Source organism: Panthera tigris, chromosome D3 (assembly GCF_018350195.1).
Source record: "Panthera tigris isolate Pti1 chromosome D3, P.tigris_Pti1_mat1.1, whole genome shotgun sequence".
In the NCBI taxonomy this organism is placed as follows: domain Eukaryota; kingdom Metazoa; phylum Chordata; class Mammalia; order Carnivora; family Felidae; genus Panthera; species Panthera tigris.
Window position 1 is genome coordinate 45,816,864 of NC_056671.1, and position 19,988 is coordinate 45,836,851.

General features: G+C 42.3%; 1 protein-coding gene across 6 annotated transcripts in view; it reads right to left on the reverse strand.

The window, feature by feature from the left end:
* The window catches only part of TMEM241 (transmembrane protein 241), a 114,266-nt gene that overhangs the window by 75,094 nt on the left and 19,184 nt on the right, over positions 1–19,988 (reverse strand). For all 6 annotated transcript variants that reach the window (XR_006209889.1, XM_007075988.2, XM_042962144.1 and 3 more), the window contains exon 4: positions 15,024–15,105. Coding sequence is in view for 5 of the 6 variants with exons in the window: in XM_007075988.2 (XP_007076050.1) it covers positions 15,024–15,105 (82 nt within the window). In the remaining variant the exon portion in view is untranslated. The remainder of the gene's footprint in view (positions 1–15,023; positions 15,106–19,988) is intronic.

The following is a 19,988-nucleotide window of genomic DNA, read 5'->3' on the forward strand; positions in this document are numbered from 1 at the left end:
GAAAAATGGCCCCCCGAAAGACAGTCACACCCTAATCCTTGGGACCTGTGAATGTCACCTAACATGGCAAAAAGGGGTCTTTGCAATTGTGATTAAATTAAGAATCTTGAGATGGGGAGTTTGCCCCAAATTATCTGGGTAGGCCCCAAATGCAAACACATATATTTGTAAGAGAAAGAGATTTGACACACACGGAGGAGGAGGCCATGTGACCACAGAGGCGGAGACTGGAGTGATGGGACACAAGCCAAGAAATGCCAGCAGCCAACAGAAGCTGGAGGAGGCGAGAAGTGGATCGTCCCGTAGAGCCTCTGGAGGGCAGTGGGGCCCTGCAGACACACCAGGATTTCGGCACAATAACGCTGATATTCTCTACAGCTGGAGACAACAAGTTTCTGCTGTTTTAAGCCACCCGATATGTGGTAATTTGTTACAGGAGTCATGGGAAATTAATACAAGGAATGGCAAGATGGCGGCCTGAACTTAGCAGTGGCAGTGAAAAAGGAGAAAAGTGTTCACATTAAGGAGATATTTAGGAGACTGAACTGAGGTAAATATTTGAATGACTGGGATCAAATTTGCACCCAAAAAAAAAGTGAGGGAAAGGAGAAGAGATAAAAAAAAAAACAAAAAAAAACAAAAAAAACCTTAACACTCCATGGGTGCCTGGGTGGCTCAGTCAGTTGACTGCCCAACTCTTGATTTTCAGCTCAGGTCATGATCTCATGGTTTGTGAGATGGAGCCTGTGTCAGGTTCGGTGCTGACAGCACTGAGCCTGCTTAGGATTCTCTCTCTCCCTCTATGTCTCTGCCCGCTCCCTTGCTCGCACATGCACTCAGTCTCTTTCTCTTCTCAAAATAAATAAATAAACTTAAAAAACAAAAAACAAAAAAAAAATCCCTAACACTCCAGAGGGTTATTAAGGTAAACAGAGCACCCACTGCACATTTACTATTGCTGAGCTGTTTGCTAAGAATGTCAGTCTCTCCGAATCTGATGGGTAATCTTGACATGGTGAGTGAGAAGGATTAAAGGGTGTGGGATTTTGTTATTGTCTCTGTTGTTGATGACAACAATACATTGTGATGTATTGATGTCAATATTTCTTGAAAAGTGAAAAAGATCAAGCATATACATGGGTTTTGGCATCAGAAGGGGCTAGTGGAGCAAGGCACTTATCCAAACCTTAGTTTGCTTCTCTGTATGGGGATAGCAATTTCTACGACCTGGAGCACTTGGGAGGAATGACAGAAACGAGTAGGTAAAGGATAGAGGAGTGGTTCGGGAGCACTACACAAAAAGTGGTCAGTATTAACAGACAGCCCACTCTCAGCAGCCTAGACAGAGGACCCTGAGTTGGGAAACTGTTCCAGCTTAGAGGACCCACTTAAGATCACGTCACTCGCCTACTTCCAGATGGATCTGTTCTTTATCTTTTTGGAGGATATATTTTTACCTTGTTTTTAAAACTTTGTAGCTCTTCCCTATTTTAGTACTTTGTTCTAACTTGCACTGTTTTTTATTCTTTTGGAGTTCTTGCCTTACATTTTCCTGCCTTTTTAACATTTTCTACTGATTTATCTTTCATTAAAAGTGCAACTCAAATTGTTTTTTCCTTTTAAAATCATACTTTATAAAAATAAATAAATGGATAATAAAATATCATACTTTATTTTAACAAATAATCCAGTTAGAAAATGGGCAGGAGACATGAACAGGCATTTCTCCAAAGAATACATCCAGATGGCCATCAGACACATGACAAGATGCTCAACATCACTTACCATCAGGGAAATACAAACCAAAACTACAATGGAATATCATCTCACACCTGTCAGAATGGTTAAACTCAACAACACAAGAAACAACAAATGTTGGTGAGGATGTGGAAAAAAAGGAACCCTTGTGCATTGTTGGTGGGAATGCAAACTGGTGCAGCCACTATGGAAAACAGTACAGAAGTTCCTCAAAAAGTTAAAAATAGAACTACCTATGATCCAGCAATCACACTACTGGCTATTTACCCAAAGAATATTAAAACACTAATTTGAAAGAATATATGCACCCCTATGATTATTGTAGCATTATTTGCCATGGCCAAATTATGGAAGCAGCACAAGTATCCATTGATAGATGAACGGATAAAGAAGATGTGGTGGGGGTGCCTGGGTGGCTCAGTCAGTTAAGCATCAGACTTCAGCTCAGGTCATGATCTCATAGTTCGTGAGTTCAAGCCTCGCATCAAGCTCTGTGCTGACAGCTTGGAGCCTGGGGCCTACTTTGGATTCTGTGTCTCCCTCTCTCTCTGACCCTCCCCCCTTCATGCTCTGTCTCTCTCTGTCTCAAAAATAAACATTAAAAAAATTTAATTTTAAAAAGAAGATGTGGTATATATATACATATATGTGTATACATATATATAATAAGTGATGGAACATTACTCAGCCATAAAGAAGAATGAGATCTTCCCATTTGCAATGACATGAATGGACCTAGAGATTATTATGCTAAGTGAAATAAGTCAGTCACAGAAAGACAAATACCATATGATTTCACTCACATGTGGAATTTAAGAAACAAAACAAACGGGGGGGGCACCTGGGTGGCACAGTCGGTTAAGGGTCCAACTCTTGATTTCAGCTCAGGGTCATGATTTCACGGTAAATGAAATAGAGCCCTACATCAGGGAGGAGCCTGCTCGGGATTCTCTCTCTCTGCCCCTCCCCTGCTCACTCACTCTCTCTCATTCAAAATAAATAAATCTTCAAAAAAAGAAAAAAACAGAAACAAAAGGGGAAAAAGAGGGAGAGAGAGATAAACCAAAAAGTAACCTCTTAATTACAGAGAACACACTGATGGTTACCAAGGGAGTGGGTGGGGGGTTGGATGAAATAGGTGACAGGGGTTAAAGAGGGCACTTGTCATGATGAGCACCAGGTGATGTACGGAAGTGTTGAATCACTATATTGTACATCTGAAACTAATACAACACTATATGTTAACCACACTGGAGTTAAAATTTTTAAAAAGGGTTTAAAAAATCATACTTGATATTTATTATTTTCTAGTTTTTAATTTATCTTTTGTGCTTCTTTTTATTCCTCTTAAATTTTTATATTTTGAATTAATATTTATTGTTTTAAGATCAATAGAGATTTTTTTTTTAACTGGCTTTACCTATTAGGCCATGTTTGGCAAACTTAGGGCCTGGGCTTCTGGTTCTCAGCTTGAGAAGATAGCAAAGAAAATCTTGGGTGGGTTACATGAAAATATGAAAGGGCAGCCTGGATACTATTTATTTAAAATTAAGACCTTTTGGGGCATCTGGGTTGCTCAGTTGGTGAAGCATCCAACTTCGGCTCAGGTCATGATCTCATGGTTCATGAGTTCAAGCCCTGCATTGGGCTCTCTGCTGTCCGTGCAGAGCCTGTCTTGGATCCTTTGTCCCCTCCCTCTCTGCCCCTACCTACCCTTATTGCATGTGCGCATTCTCTCTCTCTCTCTCTCTCTCTCTCTCTCTCAAAAATAAATAAACCCATAAAAAATGAAGACTTTTTTAAAAATTTTATTTTAATTTTTGAGAGACAGAGAGCACGAGCAGGGGACAGGCAGAGAGAGAGGGATACACAGAATCTGAAGCAGGCTCCAGGCTCTGAGCTGTCAGCACAGAGCCTGATGCAGGGCTCGAACACACAAACCATGAGATCATGATCTGAACCAAAGTGGGAGGCTTAACCGACTGAGCCATCCAGGTGCCCCCCAAAATGGAGACCTTTTTAAAGGACACCAGATTTAGGAACTCTAGACCTCAAAGGAGGCTAATTTTCTTGATTTAATAAACCATGGATAGGTTTCTCGATCTCCCTAGACTCTGCTCTGGTCACATTCTGGAAAAGGATCTATCATACACACAGAATTGATTTTCAAGTACACTAATGACAGCTACCAACAATGTGTTGGGCACAGTGCTAAGTATTTTAATTGCATTCTTTTATTTAAATCTCCTTCCCAGCTGCCATGTTGGGGCCTTGGGGGCTGCTTTGGGCTCTGCTCATGTCACAGGCTCTTTGCATTTGGCCCAAAGGGCTGCGAGAATGACAGTGAGGGCGAGGTTAGGCAGGCTGTGACCAGGAATCGCCTTCAACCTTATTTGGTGCATCTTCCGCATAAAGTGAGGAAAACACCCCCACTGCTCCATGCCCAGCATGGAGCCCAACATGGAGCCCAACATGGGCTTGAACTCATGACCCTAAAATCAAGAGCTTTGCTGAGATCAAGAGGCAGACACTCAACCGACTGAGCTACCCAGGCGCTCCCCCCACTTTTTAAAAGTGAGATGGGTCTTAATCATGGGACTTTTGAATTCATGTAAAGAAGGTATATTCTTTTTAAAGCCCTCTATTCCATCATGTTAAAAAACATTGGGAAAATTTGGTATCAAAGACACTCATTACACTAGATCACAGATCTGGAATACCAGATCAAACATCTGGAATGTTTGTTTCCAAATTAAAAACACACACACACACAAAAACTCCTTCCAACAACTCAATTAGTGGGTGCTACCACTTGATTTATAGACAAGGAAACGAATGCTCAGAAGATGAGGAAACTTGCTGAGAGCTCACAACGAGTTCAGAGGCCAAGCCATGCCTCCAATCCAGGCTCTCTACAAAGCCCAAGCTCCTAACCTTGATGCTACAAAACCCAAATTACAGCAAGCCCCCAGTGTAACCTTCCTGGCCCTACAACTGTCCAAAGTCCAGTAGGACTGGTGTGTTCCAAATCCCACCAGTCTGCTCCCTCCAGTAAGAAAACTGGTATGATCTAAAATATAGGAACTCAGGGGGACCCAGCTGGTTCATTCAGAAGAGCATGTGACTCTTGGTGTTGGGGGCTGTGAGTTCAAACCCCATGTTAGGTGTAGCGATTATTTAAAAATAAAATCTTTTAAAAATAATAAAATAAAAAATAAAATACATGAACTCAGGGTAAGCTCTATGACCTTTTTAATTTTCTTTTATTTTTTAATGTATTTACTTACTAAGAGAGAGAGAATCCCAAACAGGCTTCACGATGTCAACACAGAGCCCGACTTGGGGCTCAATCCCATAAATTGTGAGATCATGACCTGAGCCACAACCAAGAGTTGGACGCAGCTGACTGAGCCACTCAGGTGTCCCTCTTATCCTTTTTTAAAGGATAGCTTCCACTGCTACTTTAAAAAATTTAACTCTGGATTTCTCAAGCCATTTTTCTACTGAGAAGCTAGCAGGCTTTAGGAACAGTAATTGTGGGGTGCCTGGGTGGCTCAGTCGGTTGAGCATCTGACTCTTGGTTTCAGCTCAGGTCATGATCTCACAGTTCATGAGTTTGAGCCCTGCGTCAGGCTCTGTGCTGACGGTGCAGAGCCTACTTGGGATTCTCTCTCTCTCCCTCTCTGCCTTTCCCATGCACACGCTATCCTCCTCTCTCAAAATAAATAAATAACTTAAAAAAAACCCAAACCTGTAATTGTACGATTGACGATCTCAGCCTCCATAGAGGCCTATGAAAAGCAGTTACTAACACAGTTTGCAACTTTTATTACTGATTTTCCTTGGCCTCTAATTCGGTGTACAAGTCCCAGTCTGAACTATGCTATCAGTTCAGGAGAGCCCCTAGTGACTGATTCTTTTAGAAAACCTGCCCTTTATTATCTTATGAAATGAGGTTCAGCAGGACTTACTTTTTGTCAAATCAGACAAAAGTTCTGAGAAATGATACTAGCAATAATAATAGCTAAGATATATTGGATGCTTATTATGTGCTAGCTGCTATCCTAACTGCTTTTGCATATTTAATTGTCATTATAACTCTACCAGGTAGATGTTATTAATACCCCCCATTATGCAGATGAGAAAATGGAGGAATATATTTTGGTTCTCTTTTTTAACCTTCCTCTTAATAGTTTGAAAACCACTTTTAGCAAATCTATATACTTGCTTGCTGCTAAAGAGAACAGAAAAATAGGTAAGTTCTTCCACATTGTCAGGGGTCTAGGAATGGCCTCAACAACAAAAGGTCCTACCATCTTTCATTCAGGAAAAATGGCCAAGATGAACTACTATAAAGCCCAAATCATCATTTTTGACACAAAATGTAATTAGCCAAATTCAACTACACTGCAAGCCAATTTAGTTAGTTATCTAGGGGTACAGTTTGCAACTAATTTATTCTTAGAGTCCATTAGCTTAAAATTCAACATTTTATCCATGTACCATGGGAAATTTTTCTCTGGCTGTGAAAAGAAGTTGGTATCTATTATTTAAAATTTTTCATTATTCCCAGGGCAGCTGGGTGGCTGAGTCAGTTAAGTGTCCAACTTCGGCTCAGATCGTGATCTCATGGTTCATGGGTTCAAGCCCCACGTCAGGCTCTGCGCTGACAGCTGGGAGTCTGGAGCCTGCTTCCGATTCTGTGTCTCCCCTTCTCTCCCTGCCCCTCCCTCCTTGGGCTCTGTCTCTCTCTCTCTCTCTCAAAAATAAATAAACATTAGGGGTGCCTGGATGACTTAGTTGGTTAAGCGCCGACTTCAGCTCAGGTCAGGATCTCACTGTTCGTGAGTTCCGAGCCCGGTGTTGGGCTCCGTGATGACAGCTCGGAGCCTGGAGCCTGGAGCCTGCTTCAGATTCTGTGTCTCCCTCTCTCTCTGCCCCTCCCCTGCTTGCGCTCTGTCTCTCAGAACTGAATAAAAGTTAAAAAATAAAAATAAAAAATAAACATTAAAAAAAGTTAAAAAAAAATATATTTTCTCATTATTCCCATGCTGTCCAGAGTGGAATTTTGAAGCCTTGATTGTTATTTGTTCAGGTGTTGGGACTGAGTTAGAATAGTTTTCTATGGAGAAGTTGGCCCCACCCACAGGCAGGGCCTTGGGTCACTCTGTAGACAAGGATGAGACTCCCTTTTTCACGCAGGAGCTCGGGGTCAGCTTGTTAATTTTTGTAAAAGAATGTCAATCCCATCTTCTCTTTGGGTGATTTTTAAATATGTGGGTGTGGATTTAATCTACAAGATAAAATAATTGCACCCCAGGCTTTTGCCAAAGAATGTAATTTTGAACTGTTGACTACCCAATTTTTATCAAAATCATGCATGCCAGAAACAATGTTCCTGGATGGTCGCCTAAAGGCAGTCTGCAAAGGAAGCCAGATAACCAGGGTAGCAGTTTTAGCCCCAGAGAACTGCTCCTACTGAACTGTTCTATTTCATCATGCATCCTAAATACTCTAAGAATCCTAGACACTAGGCTACCACTGTGTTTGTTATAAGGATGTTGTTGAAGACCCTGCCTCATTAAGTGGCCCAGTCTACCTTTTTGGAGGACACAGGACCTGAGAGTAAGGAAGCTTTGCTCTTCTTCAGCAATGACCTCACTCTTGTTTTTCTTTTAACTTTAATTTCAATATCATGGACACACAATGGTACAACAGTTTCGGGTATACGACGTAGTGATTCAACAGTTCTATACATTATACTATGCTTGCGACAGGTGTAAAAATGACCCCACTCTTATCCTACAAGCACTGAGGGTCTTGTAACTTTTTCATTTGGCCACAGAATGCCGAAAACTAAATTCAAGGCCCAACTGTATTTATTTTGTAGGATATTACAGTATGAATGTCTATGCACTAAGTCTCTCTGCAGCCTCATCTAGTTCTTCTATTATTCTCCACATAGATTTCCTGTAAAATTCCATTCATTAAAAAAGTCTATGTTATTTTAATTATTCTTTCAACCCACCACACATCCTTTCTGGAAGATGGTGAGGTATTTAAAGATGTACATGCAAATGAATACATTCATAAGCTGATTTGAATGAGTTATTATTATTTCCATTAATCTTATTATTGTCGTTATATGGCAAAGCCCCTAAGGGCAGAGGACCAGATTCCCCTTTTGCCAGTGTATCTCCAGTACAAGCTTTTGGAGGCCATCTCTGTCCTTCCTCTGTGCATCACATAAAGTAGCTGGCCTGTGTTTTAAGGGCCTTGTTGTGTGAAAAATGGACATTTTAAAGCACCAAGGTTCCTCCACCTTGGCAAGATGCCTGGGAATAAGAAAAGACCCAAGGGACAGCGGCTTGTTCCAGCTCATTCATTTGGGGACACAAATGTACAGGCTGGAACAGAGGGCAGACTGGCCTGTTTTCAGTGAATTGCTATTTTTCTCACACTTTTTACTGAAATGCATAGACATGAATGAGTTAAAACAAATATGCGTGTCCTTACAGCAGCCAAAGAAAGTCTGCGTTAGTCAAGTGAGAACCCATTATCATCTCCTCCTCTTCTTATTATCCTCAAGAAAGCCTCTAACAGAGTCGAGGGTTTTTTAAATATATTTTAAAATTGAGATAAAATGTACACATAGCATTTACCATTTTAAACCATTTTTATTTATGTATGTATTCTTTTTAATGCTTATTTATTTATTTTGAGTGTGTGTGCATGTGCGTGAGCATGTGAGCAGGGGAGGGGGAGAGAGAAGGAGAGAGAGAATCCCAAGTAGGCCTCACGCTGGGGCTCGATCTCACGAACCATGAGATCATGACCTCAGCCATAAATCAAGGGTCAGACACTTAACCGACTGAGCCACCCAGGTGCCCCTCATTTTAACCATTTTTAAGGTACCTTCAGTGGCATTAAGTATATTCACACTGTTATGCAACCATCACCCCCATCCATCTCCAGAATTTTTTCAACTTGCAAAATTCAAACTTTGTATCCATTAAATACTAACTCCTCACTCTCTCTTCCCCCTGGCCCCTTGACCACTCTAAGCACGTCATAGAAGTGGAATTACACGGTATTTGTCCTTTCTTGACTGGCGCCTTTCATTTAACATGATGCCCTCAGAGTTCATCCAAGATGCTGCCTATGTCAGAATTTCTTTCCTTCTTAAGGCTAAATAGTATTCCATTGTATGCATATTCCACATTTTGTTTATCCATTCACCCATCAAAGGACACTTGGGTTGTTTCCAACTTTTGGCTATTTTAAATAGTGCTGCTATGAACCTGGATGTCCAAATATCTGTTCAACTCCCTGCTTTCAATTTTTTTTTTTTTTTTTTTTTTTTTTGGTGTAAACCCAGAAGTGAAATTGCTGGATCATACAGTAAGTCTATTTTTAATTTTTTGAGGGACCTCCATACTATTTTCCATAGCAGCTGCACCCGCTCACATTCTCAACAGCACTGCACAAGAGCTCCAATTTCTCCACATCCTCACCAGCACTTACTATTTTCCGGGTTTTTGATGACAGCCATCCTTGGGGATGTGAAGTGGTATCTTGTTATGGTTTTGATTTGCATTTCCCTAATGATTAATGATGCTGAGCATCTTTCCAAGGGCCTATTAGCCATCTGTACATCTTCTTTGCAGAAATATCCTTTCAAGTCCTTTGGCCATTTTTGAATTGGGCTGTTTGGTTTTTGTTGTTGAGTTGAGGATTTTTCTCTATATTCTGGATATTAATCCCTATTGAATGACAAAACTAAATTTGGTAATGAGGTTGATGTCCTTTATTCAAGGGAAAACAATCCTTGGATTGGGGAAGTATGGTGCCTCAGAAATAGTGGGGCACTCTTCCCAAGGGGTTCTGGGGAAGAATGAGTTTTATGAAGCATTAGAAGTGGCAACAGGGAGGGGCACCTGGGTGGCTAGGTTGGTTAAGCTTCTGATTTTGCCTCAGGTCTTGACTTCAGGGCTTGTGAGTTCCAGCCCCATGTCTGGCTCTGTGCTGACAGCTAGAGCCTGGAGTTTGCTTTGGATTCTGTGTTCCCCTCTCTCTCTGCCCCTTCCCTGCTCATGCTCTGTCTCTCCCTCTCTCTCTGAAAAATAAATAAACATTAAAAATTTTGAAAAAAAAAAGTGGCAATAGGGAAATGGTACGATTAGCTGGGGTTGCAGATCTGACCTTATTTAGGAAGATCAAGGAACAAGGAAATAAGTATAGAACCCAGAGTTGCCGTGGTGTTTGGGGATTGGCTGTCTGGATGTACTGTGTTTCTGGTCAAGCAAAGCATTTACAGGAATGCTAAAGTTTAGTTGGTAGCACCCCAAAAAGGAGGAGCTCTGTCTTGGGCCTAGAAATTGAACTCTGTTCAACATCTCTTATCAGATAAATGATTTGCAAGTATTTTCTCCCATTCAATGGGTTGCCTTTTTATTCTGTTGATGGTGGCCTTTGATATACCAAAGTTTTTCATTTTGATGAAGTCCAATTTGTCTATTTTTTTGTTGCCTGTGTTGTTGGTGTCATATCCAAGAAATCATTGCCAAATCCAGTGTCATAAACTTTTTCCCCTGGAGCCCCGGGTTTTTTTTGTTTTGTTTTGTTTTTTATTTGTTTTTTTTTAAGTGGGCTCCATGCCCAATACAGGGTTTGAACTCACAACCCTGAGATCAAGACCAGAGCTGAGATCAAGAGTCAGACGCTTAACTGACTGAGCCACTCAGACGCCCCTGCAGCCCTGTTTTAATAAGTCATTTTATAAGGGTTATGGAGAACATCATCTTCAGATGGAGCAAGAAGATAAGTAAAATCCAGAGGAGGGGTTTACTATTTTGCCACCAAGCCCACGCCTTAAAAAGTAATCCTTGCAAATGGACTCTGATCAGCTCTGGTGGGAAACCAACATGAAAGAGGAGAGCTGCCTCAAATCGGCAGTAACAGGGAACATCAGGGGAAGAGTCTCCATTTTATATCAACATTTACATTCTTTTCCTTTGTGGATCCAAGTTCCTTCACGTAATATAAGAGCCAAACAAATGGGAAGGGGACCCATGGGCTCCAGTCTGCTTAACTGAGTAATTTGCTCCATCTGGGTCTAGTTATCCACGTACGCTTCCTTACCAACACCCCATCCAAGCTCCATCGCAACGTGCGGAGTGAATTTTGTGCTCATGGAAGACACATCCCAACAAGCATTTAGGGAAGGGCCAAGATCAAAGAGCTGGGTGAGAGACCAAGAGTGGTCCTGTCAAACTGCCTTAGCTCAGATTTGCAGAGTCCTTCAACTACTGACCCTGGCTTCCCCGGGGCAAGAAAACGACATGGTTTGAGCAGCCAAATCACCAACACCAGGATGGCCTCTCACTGGCAAGCTCACTAATGTATGACTTTGCACATCTGTTCTAAATACTCACCAGCACAGGCTTTGAGGCAACCCTGTCACGCTGACGAGGCTTCGGCTGGGAAATTACAATGAGAGTACTAATGACCAGTCAAGGTTGTACTGACACTCCAAAGACCAACACTCCTGCCATCAGAACCATTATCATCGTCATCACTGTGACCTTATTCAGTGTAGGACAGCTGGAGAAACTGCCCCAATTAGCCCAAGTAGACGGGACAGCAACTACATGGTTCCTCTCTACTTACCCCAGCTCAGCCCTGATGGGCTGATGTCCCCTGGGTCTCCCCTGATGTGATTTAGGGAGGAAAGATGGTAAGCTTTGGAGATGACCTGTTGTGGTTGGACACGCTTGGATTTACACCTCTGCTTTAACATTTACGAGTTGTTGACCTTGGCCAAATAATTTAGATCTCAGTTTCCTCATCTGTAAGCGAGAGCAATTAAGTCTGACCTCATATGTGATGAAGAGTGGCAACGGAAAGTGCCCGGCACACGCTAACACCGAATATTCATAGTGTCTCTTCCCATGGTGAGCTGTGTGTCTTTCCCACTCCCCTTGAAGTTTCTCAAGGTCAGGAACCATATCTTCTTTGTTTTTAAGCGACCAGCCCATAGTAGACCCCCCATGAGTATGTGCTGAATGGATAAACCACAAGAATAATCCCCTTCCCTTAACTTTGTATATCATTCGGTTGTGAGCAGGAAAAACCAGTAAAGAATTTTCCCTGCTATGCCTTTACAGAATGAGTTAAACCAGCTTCCTCTTAGGAGTTGCACGTCAGAAGAACAGAGCTTCAAAATCTTGTCAGATAAGGGAGATCTTTGTGGAGCAGAACTACCTGGAAAGTGTTCTGCATAACAATATACCCACGGATTTTAACTGAGCACTTACCCCAATTCCTTGTGGATTCATTAAACTGACAGCTTGACGGCAGCAAATTGATGCCTGTTTTCTATCTAACACAAGCTGTATGACTGCCTTGTGTTTAACCCACTCTATAAATTTGTAAGCAGCTATGTAAAAACAAAAACCTCAGAAAACAAAGAAAAGATGCCGGGTTGTTATTTCACTGAAAAACAATAATGAGCGTCTCTTTTCTGTGTTCCTCCCACTCTAATTGGGTATATTTGGGTTTTGGTTGTTTTCCTTTGCTCGAAGAGTTTGAGTTTTGCAGCAGCTTCTTTTTGCCTGTTAAAGAAGGCTGTGCTCTAGCCCAGTGCCACTCACAGTGCCAGTCACCCCGAAAATAAGCTCAGGCCAGAAGGTAAATCAGTGCACTGCTTCCTTTCTCAAGAAGTCTCACTATGAAAAAAAAAAAAAGTCAGCTCAACTGAACAAGGTGTTTAGTGCCAAAGTTGATGTACATTCTAGCACAATCTCCTTATGGACAGGTGACAAAGAGCTCACAGATTGGCACCGCATGTGGATCACACTTCGAGGAGCATTGTAGTAGGTTATGGAACTCCTCATCTGCCTGAGAATATACTGGACTGACCTTTACAATGGGCTTTTGAAGGATTTTAGGCCACCTAGTATCCTTATCCCTTCTTTTGGCGAAGCATCCCAGTATCAAGGATCTGCCACACCCTGTCTCAGTCGATGGGAACCAGGTGGGGATACTGTTAAGACCAGGGCCGGCCAAATGGTGCTCTGAGTCTCTCCAGCCACAGTAAATGGAGATGATGATCCAGGACCAACCAATCGGCATAATTCCATCTTCCTAGTTGGCTTTCAGACCTGGGAAGGGCAGTGGCCCTACTGCTGTATTCAGAGTGAATACCGGGACTCATGCAGAAACTATAAGGATGAGTCTCTTTCCATTAGACTTCAAGTTGTAAGGATGTGGGCCTGGAGTCAACAACACCCATGAGGGGAGAGCCTGGCTGTGAAATGGAGAAAAGACAGAGCAGAACTGAAAGGGAGACAGAAACTGTATTTGGAACCTCTGGATAAAGCCTTGCGTGATCTACAACTTTTCAATGATATATATGATCCAGTAAATTTCCCTTTTGCTTAGAACAGTTTATGAGCTTTCTAATGTTTACCATGAGAAGAGTCTAAATTAGGCCTGGACTACTCTCCCCTGGGCTATTATAAAATCCATACATGTTGGCCCTAAAAAGACAAAGCTGAAAAGGCAAAAGGTCTGGAGTTAGAGGAGCTGTCTAGTTGGGACTAGAGGCAAGTTACCAAGACTTGCCACACCTGAGTTCCTTCCTCTGTCAGGTGATTAACATCTGCCCCATCCATCACCTGTCAGGTGAATATGGGAATCACATAAAAAGAGAGAAAATCACTCTAGAAACATATGAAAAGGCACTGCACAAACAAAAAATATTGTTATTGCTAGCCCAATGATAGTTATGCAAACTTCAAAATTCTGGCATCCATCACTATCCAGTTCCTACAAGAAATACATTGTTCTTAAAATAAACATGGTGGGGGTAAGGAGAGGCAAACCAAGAAACAGACTCTTAATTACAGAGAACACACCGATGGTTATAGGAGGGGAGGTGGGGGGGAAGGGGTTTAAATAGGAGATGGGGATTAAGGAGGGTATTGTGATGAGCACCGGGTGTTGTATGTAAGTGTTGAAAGACTAAATTCTTCACCTGAAACTAATATTACACTGTATGCTAACTGGAATTCAAATAAAAACTTAAAAAAGAAAGAATACATCATTTTTATCAATACCTGTATTGTGCTCTAGGAGGGAGAGCGCCCTCTGCAGGCCAGAAGGTGTAAAGCAAGGCAGCAGACTCAAAAGCCGGACAGAATAGAGAAGGGGCGGCAGGAAGCCAGACCAGATCTCAGGTTCTGGGCTGAGCACCAATGTGTGTGCAGTTGGTCATTTCTTGGGCCCACCCAGGACGTTTCTCCCCTATTGAACACAGCATCTAAATGACTCAAGGTTATGAATCATGCAAGAAAAATGATGGTTTAATTTAGAAATTAACCGCTAGTAACTCTCAACCACTATTTTGCAACTTTGGGGTTATCCTAACAATAACATTATCATGCAGGTAGGCAGATTTTGTGTCTGTTTTACTGTTTTCATATCTGAGATCTAAGGGACCAACAGAACAACAAACTGCATAAAAAGATTAAATCGTTCTGTAAATTTTGCATTTTTTCCAAAAGTCAGAGTACAATCATTCTGTGATAGAAACAATATGAGCAGTCAGGGTACAAGAAAGGAAGAGGCATTACTGACTTTTAAGCCTCGTTCTGAGTCTCTGGTCAATGGAAGTATCAGTGAATTGTCTTTTGATGGAAAAATAACACTTTTATATTTTCATATAGTTAGTGTACCTGGAAGAAGTTTGTTCTTTACAGTTCCCTCCTTTGAGAAGCTCAAATCTGGATGGGGTGGGTGACACTAGTAAAACAAGTGTCCCTACATACTGGGTGTCAACACTGTGCCAGGCATGTACATCACTCCTAAGCCCAGCACCGCCCAGTCCACGTCACCAGTGGGCAGGGTTACAGTTCCTCAGAAGCAAGGAGCAGGCTGAGCCCACTCTCCCTGCTCCCGAGGATGGCCTGTGCTCAGGTAGAGCAGGCTGGCCCTGTTTGTATCAGGCTCCATAAATATCACAGCTTTCTCTTCCTTGTCTCCATTGGTGCCTCTTCATCTTATAAAACAAGATGGCCCTACCCTATCATCTGGTTATCTTCAGTTCAGGGAGAGGGGGTAAAAGCCCCATGCTGTTCTCCAGTCTATGTGCACCATCACGAAAGCTGATGTCCTGTCCTCTATGGATCCAAGGCACAGTAAGTTAAAAAGCAAAGGGGTAGAGGAAAGAGGAACTGTCTCCCTAAAAAGTCTCTAAAACTTACCAGTTTGGATAATGCTCTGGAACCGGAATAGATTATGCCCACATACAGCACCGAAGCAGGAAGCCACGTCGAAACATCAGATCTGAAAAAAGGGAAAGAGACCAGAATATTTCTGTCACTTTCTGTCCAAAAGACCGAGCTGGAAGGCATGACCTTTCAGATGCACCAAATACGACGGTGATTGTCTTAACATCTCTGAGTGACCTGTGAAGTGTGACATGGGCTGTGTCCACTGAGAGTGAGGGAGGCTGCCAAAGTCATCCAGCTATAGCCCATCACTCTGCCAACTACCTAGTGTTACTGATCCCACGACGGAACACAAACGATCTGGAGATGGAAAAAGGCTTCCTAAAGTTTGGGAGAGAGAACAGATCTGAATTTTTTCAAAAAATTTTTTTTACTTTATTTATTTTGAGAGAGAGAGTGTGTTTGAGCAGGAGAGAGGCAGATAGAGACAGAGAATCCCAAGCAGGGATTCTGCACTGGCAGCACAAGGCTCGATCCCACCAACCATGAGATCATGACCTGAGCTGAAATCAAGAGTCGGATGTTCAACTCACTGAGGCACCCCTGATTTTTTTAAGGTTTTTAAGATTTTTTTTTAAGGACAGTGAACATTATTCTTTGGATTTTAAATAGCCAGAGGCGTTGAACCCATGCCAAATTATTACAAATTTTTAAAGGCTATTTACCGAGGCAATATATCAAACGGCTCCATGGAACCACAAAAGAAGGAAGCAAGTGCCAAAGGACAGAATTTTAAAAAGAATACTAGAACTCAAGCTGGGTGGCCATGTGCTAACATCTTCCACCATCAACCTGGAATCTCTAAGGACTTCTGGAGGGCACGTTTCTTGATTCAATTGTGGCCACACCAAAAACTGCTTTTTTCTTTTTTTTTCTTTTTAAGTTTGTTTGTTTATTTTGAGAGAGAGAGAGAGAGAGAGAGCAAGCAGGAGAAAGGCAGAGAGAGAGGGAGAGAGAAAGAATCCCAAGCAGACTCTCCACTGCCAGTGCAGAGCTTGATGTGGGCTCGAACTCACAAACCATAAGATCATGACCTGAGCCAAAATTAACAGTCAGACACTTAACCAACTGAGCCACGCAGGTGCCCCCGAAACTGCTTTGTTCAATACAGTTTAGAATCTTGCTGTCTTCAAGAAAGGCAAAATCCCGGTTTTTATATAGAGAACCCATCACTGAGGTTCCCTCAGTCACAAACACATTTGGTCCACTTATGCAAGTTCCCGGAGTTATTCTCATAATAGATATAAATAAATGAGACCATTCCAGCAGAATTTAACATAATAATCCCAGCTAACTCAATGAACTGCTCTCCTGGGATGATGCCTGCTCAAGAAATGTTCTTTGTGAATCTTATTAGCATGGGCAGGCATCTATGATCAGACCTGCTTTTGTACCCTTCCCAGGGAACCTGGTGCTAAAATGTCTCTAGTCTCTAGTTAGGCCTCCAAACCCTACTTCCTGAATATATTCATTCAGCAAATATTTCTAGCAATTTGCAAAGTGCTGACAGTGCTAGAGTTATTATTAACAGCAGCATCCTAATTAACATTTACTGAGCACTTGCTACAAATGAGGCAGTCTGCTAAGTGTTTTCTATGCTGTGTCTTTTAAAAATGTGTACAACCACCTTATGAAGAAAATGTCTTTGTTATTATTATTATTATTATTATTATTATCCTCATTGTGCACATGAAATAACTGAGGCAATAAAGAGTTTAATTTGCCTGTGGTCAGAAGAGCTGGTTATGGCAAAGCCAAAATTTGAATTCAGGTCATCTGACTCTAAAGCTCCAGCTTTAAGCCACCCTTTCACACTTTGCCCTCAAGGACCTCATAATCTAGTGGTAGACACTGACATATGACAAACACAGCATGATTCTGCTCTGGTCGCACACTAAGCATCTAATGACCTGAGGAATATTCTCTGTTCTTACTCGTCTTACTGCAATAAAAGACGTCTGCACTTCCAGCCAATAGGTGAATAGAGAAAGGAAGATGCTATTCTCCATCTTGATGGATAACAACATCATGCTTGACATCAAACCAATTGCTACTCCTCTAGGAAACGACTTCCCCATTAGACCTTAAGCTCACAAAGGTCAAGGGAGACAGGATCCAGGCCCATGGCCCACTGAGCACCACAAGGAGGCCCAAGAGCATACACAGCAGGGAGCATAGTGAAGAGGGAAGGAGTGCCCTGCGTGAAACAGCAGCACACCCACTGCAGCAGGCCCGGTGCTTCAGGATGTGAGCTCAGTAAGGCCCTAGGCATTTGTGCTTTGTTCCCTCTTAAACAAAGAAGACTCCTGCCCAGTCATATGCTCCAAGAGACCTCAGGGCATCTCAGTGGCCATGGATGTGAAACAAACAAACAAACAAAAAAACATGACTAGGGGAAAAGAAAGAAAGAAAGAAAGAAAGAAAGAAAGAAAGAAAGAAAGAAAGAAAGAAAGAAAGAAAGAAAGTAAAGAAAGGAAACATGGCTAGGGAACACCTTGTATTTTAACCCTGTACCCGAAACACAAAGAAATGACTTTAACTATGAAAAATAAACAGATCCAGTTGGACCAGAGACTTCTGGGAAATGTTACAGAGCAGCTGTGGGAGCATTTGGATATAACCATGGAACTATGATCCACAATTATCGCACCCAGGGCCCACCTTCTAGGTGGACAGAGCCAGAGCAACATGCACCAAAGGCAGAAATTTAGACACCTGCAAAAGCAGCTGGTTGCCTAACCCTGTCTTGGCCCTCATGAGCTCTCATCAGAGACAGCTGCCTCCCTCCCTCCCCCCCACACACCAACAAAAAATTATAGCTGCTATCGAGAATGATAAATACAAATCACGGGGAAAAGTGCTGCCGAAACAGATATGAGCAAAACAAGTATGAAAGGATGGGGGGTGGTGGGAAGAAAAATAATTAAAAATTACAAAGAACTCTGCATTCATATTGTTTCACAGTATCAAAGTTCTCACTCCACTGAAAATCTTAGGGTATGCATTAAGTGTTGTTGATGCAAGAAAAGACTCAAGGGAACACCAGTCGACCATCCATACACAAAGAAAATCTTGGGGCGCCTGGGTGGCTCGGTCGGTTATGCACGCGACTCTTGATTTCGGCCGAGGTCATGATCTTATGGTCAGTGAGTTCGAGCCCTGCATCAGGCTCTGCACTGACAATCAATTATCAGAGTCAGATAAGGGAACTTCTGCATATATTATTAACATGTCTCCCACCTGTCAAATAAACTGTAAGTTTCATAAAGGTGGGAGCCATGTATGTTTTGTTCATATAAATCAATGTAAAATATCACATGCATGAATATTATAAAAGAGACTAAAGGACTATGCCATACCATAAGGGCATCTGATCTAGTCAGTGAGGATAGAGAAACCTGCCTCCAATAAGTGATACTTGAGATAAAACTCAAAGTTCAAGTGGGTGCAGGGGGTGAGGGGGTGATGCAGAGAAGTAGAAGGGACACCACATTTCCCTCCTTGGTCCATTACTCACAGCAATAAAAGTCTCTGAAGGTTCAGTAAGACTTTGTCACAAGTTGGTTCTTCACTAACTATGACTCCCAAATTCTTTTTTTTTTTAATTTTTTAAATGTTTATTTATTTTTGAGAAAGAGAGAGAGTGGGGGAGGGGTAGAGAGAGAGGGAGACACAGAATCTGAAGCAGGTTCTGTGCTGACAGCAGACAGCCCGACACAGGGCCCGAACCCACAAACCGTGAGATCATGACCTGAGCTGAAGTCAGACGCTTAACAGACTAAGCCACCCAGGCACCCCTATTATTCCCAAATTCTTTGCAACATTGATCTCATTTAATTTATACACTAACAGGGGGCCTGGGTGGCTCAGTCCGTTAAGTGTCCAACTTCTGGTTTTGGCTCAGATTGTGGTCTCACTCGTGAGTTCAAGCCCTGCATGGGGCTCTGTGCTGACAGCATGGAGCCTGCTTGGGATTCTCTGTCTACCCCTTTCTCTGCCCCTCCTCCAACTTGTGCTATCTCCGTCTCTCTCAAAATAAACACACATTAAAAAAAAATTGACACACTAGCAGGAGAAATGGGCAGACGGTGGCAGTCACAAGAGCACACACTCTCTCCCTCAGAGAAAGCCTGCTACAGGGAGTGCAGTCCACCGACAGATGCACTTACATAATTTGAAGAATTGTTTATACTTGCTGCTTCGGGAATCAGAATTGGGATCTCTGGCTTGAGGGGTTTTCCACGACTGTTAGGTAATCTGCTATCTTAACGTGGACAGGTCAGACCTTTCAACAGTTACCTGGGGCAAATAAAATGCCTGACAACTGAGTTTTCCGTACTTTTCCAGGTTATGTGGAGACAAGGCGAAGATGGGAACTATAAAGGTGGTGCTTTGGGGGGCTTTTGCCATCTCTTTTTTTTAAATATTTCTTCAGGACAAAATGAAACTGTAATTTCAAAATCCTAATTAGCGCTGCTAAAATGGAGGATTATTTTCCAGGGAGATAACAGCAATAAGTGATGGAAATCACACCTGGTTCTGGGCACTAAAGAGTATAACCTTATAACATGCACATGGTTACCCAAATCTTTGGAAATTAAAAGTAGCTCTCTTCACTCCCAAGGAATGTTCCAGCTAACTAAACTTAGCTAACTTTAGCCAATAGCTCCAAGGGATGGACAAAGTTCACACATTTTCCCAGACTGTGTCCTTTCTTCTAGGTCAGGTCATCTAGGGCTGGGGGTATCTAGGGGTCACCTAGGTCACTAGGGGTGGGGCGGGAAAGACGCACAATTACAGAGCAGTGCATGGCACAACACCATGCAGTAAATGTTCTCCCGGTTTTTCTACACGTAACTCCAAAGACAGAGGCCATAAGGGATTTCATGTAGATTGATCTACACCTACAGAAAATGCACTGGCCAAAAAACACCATAA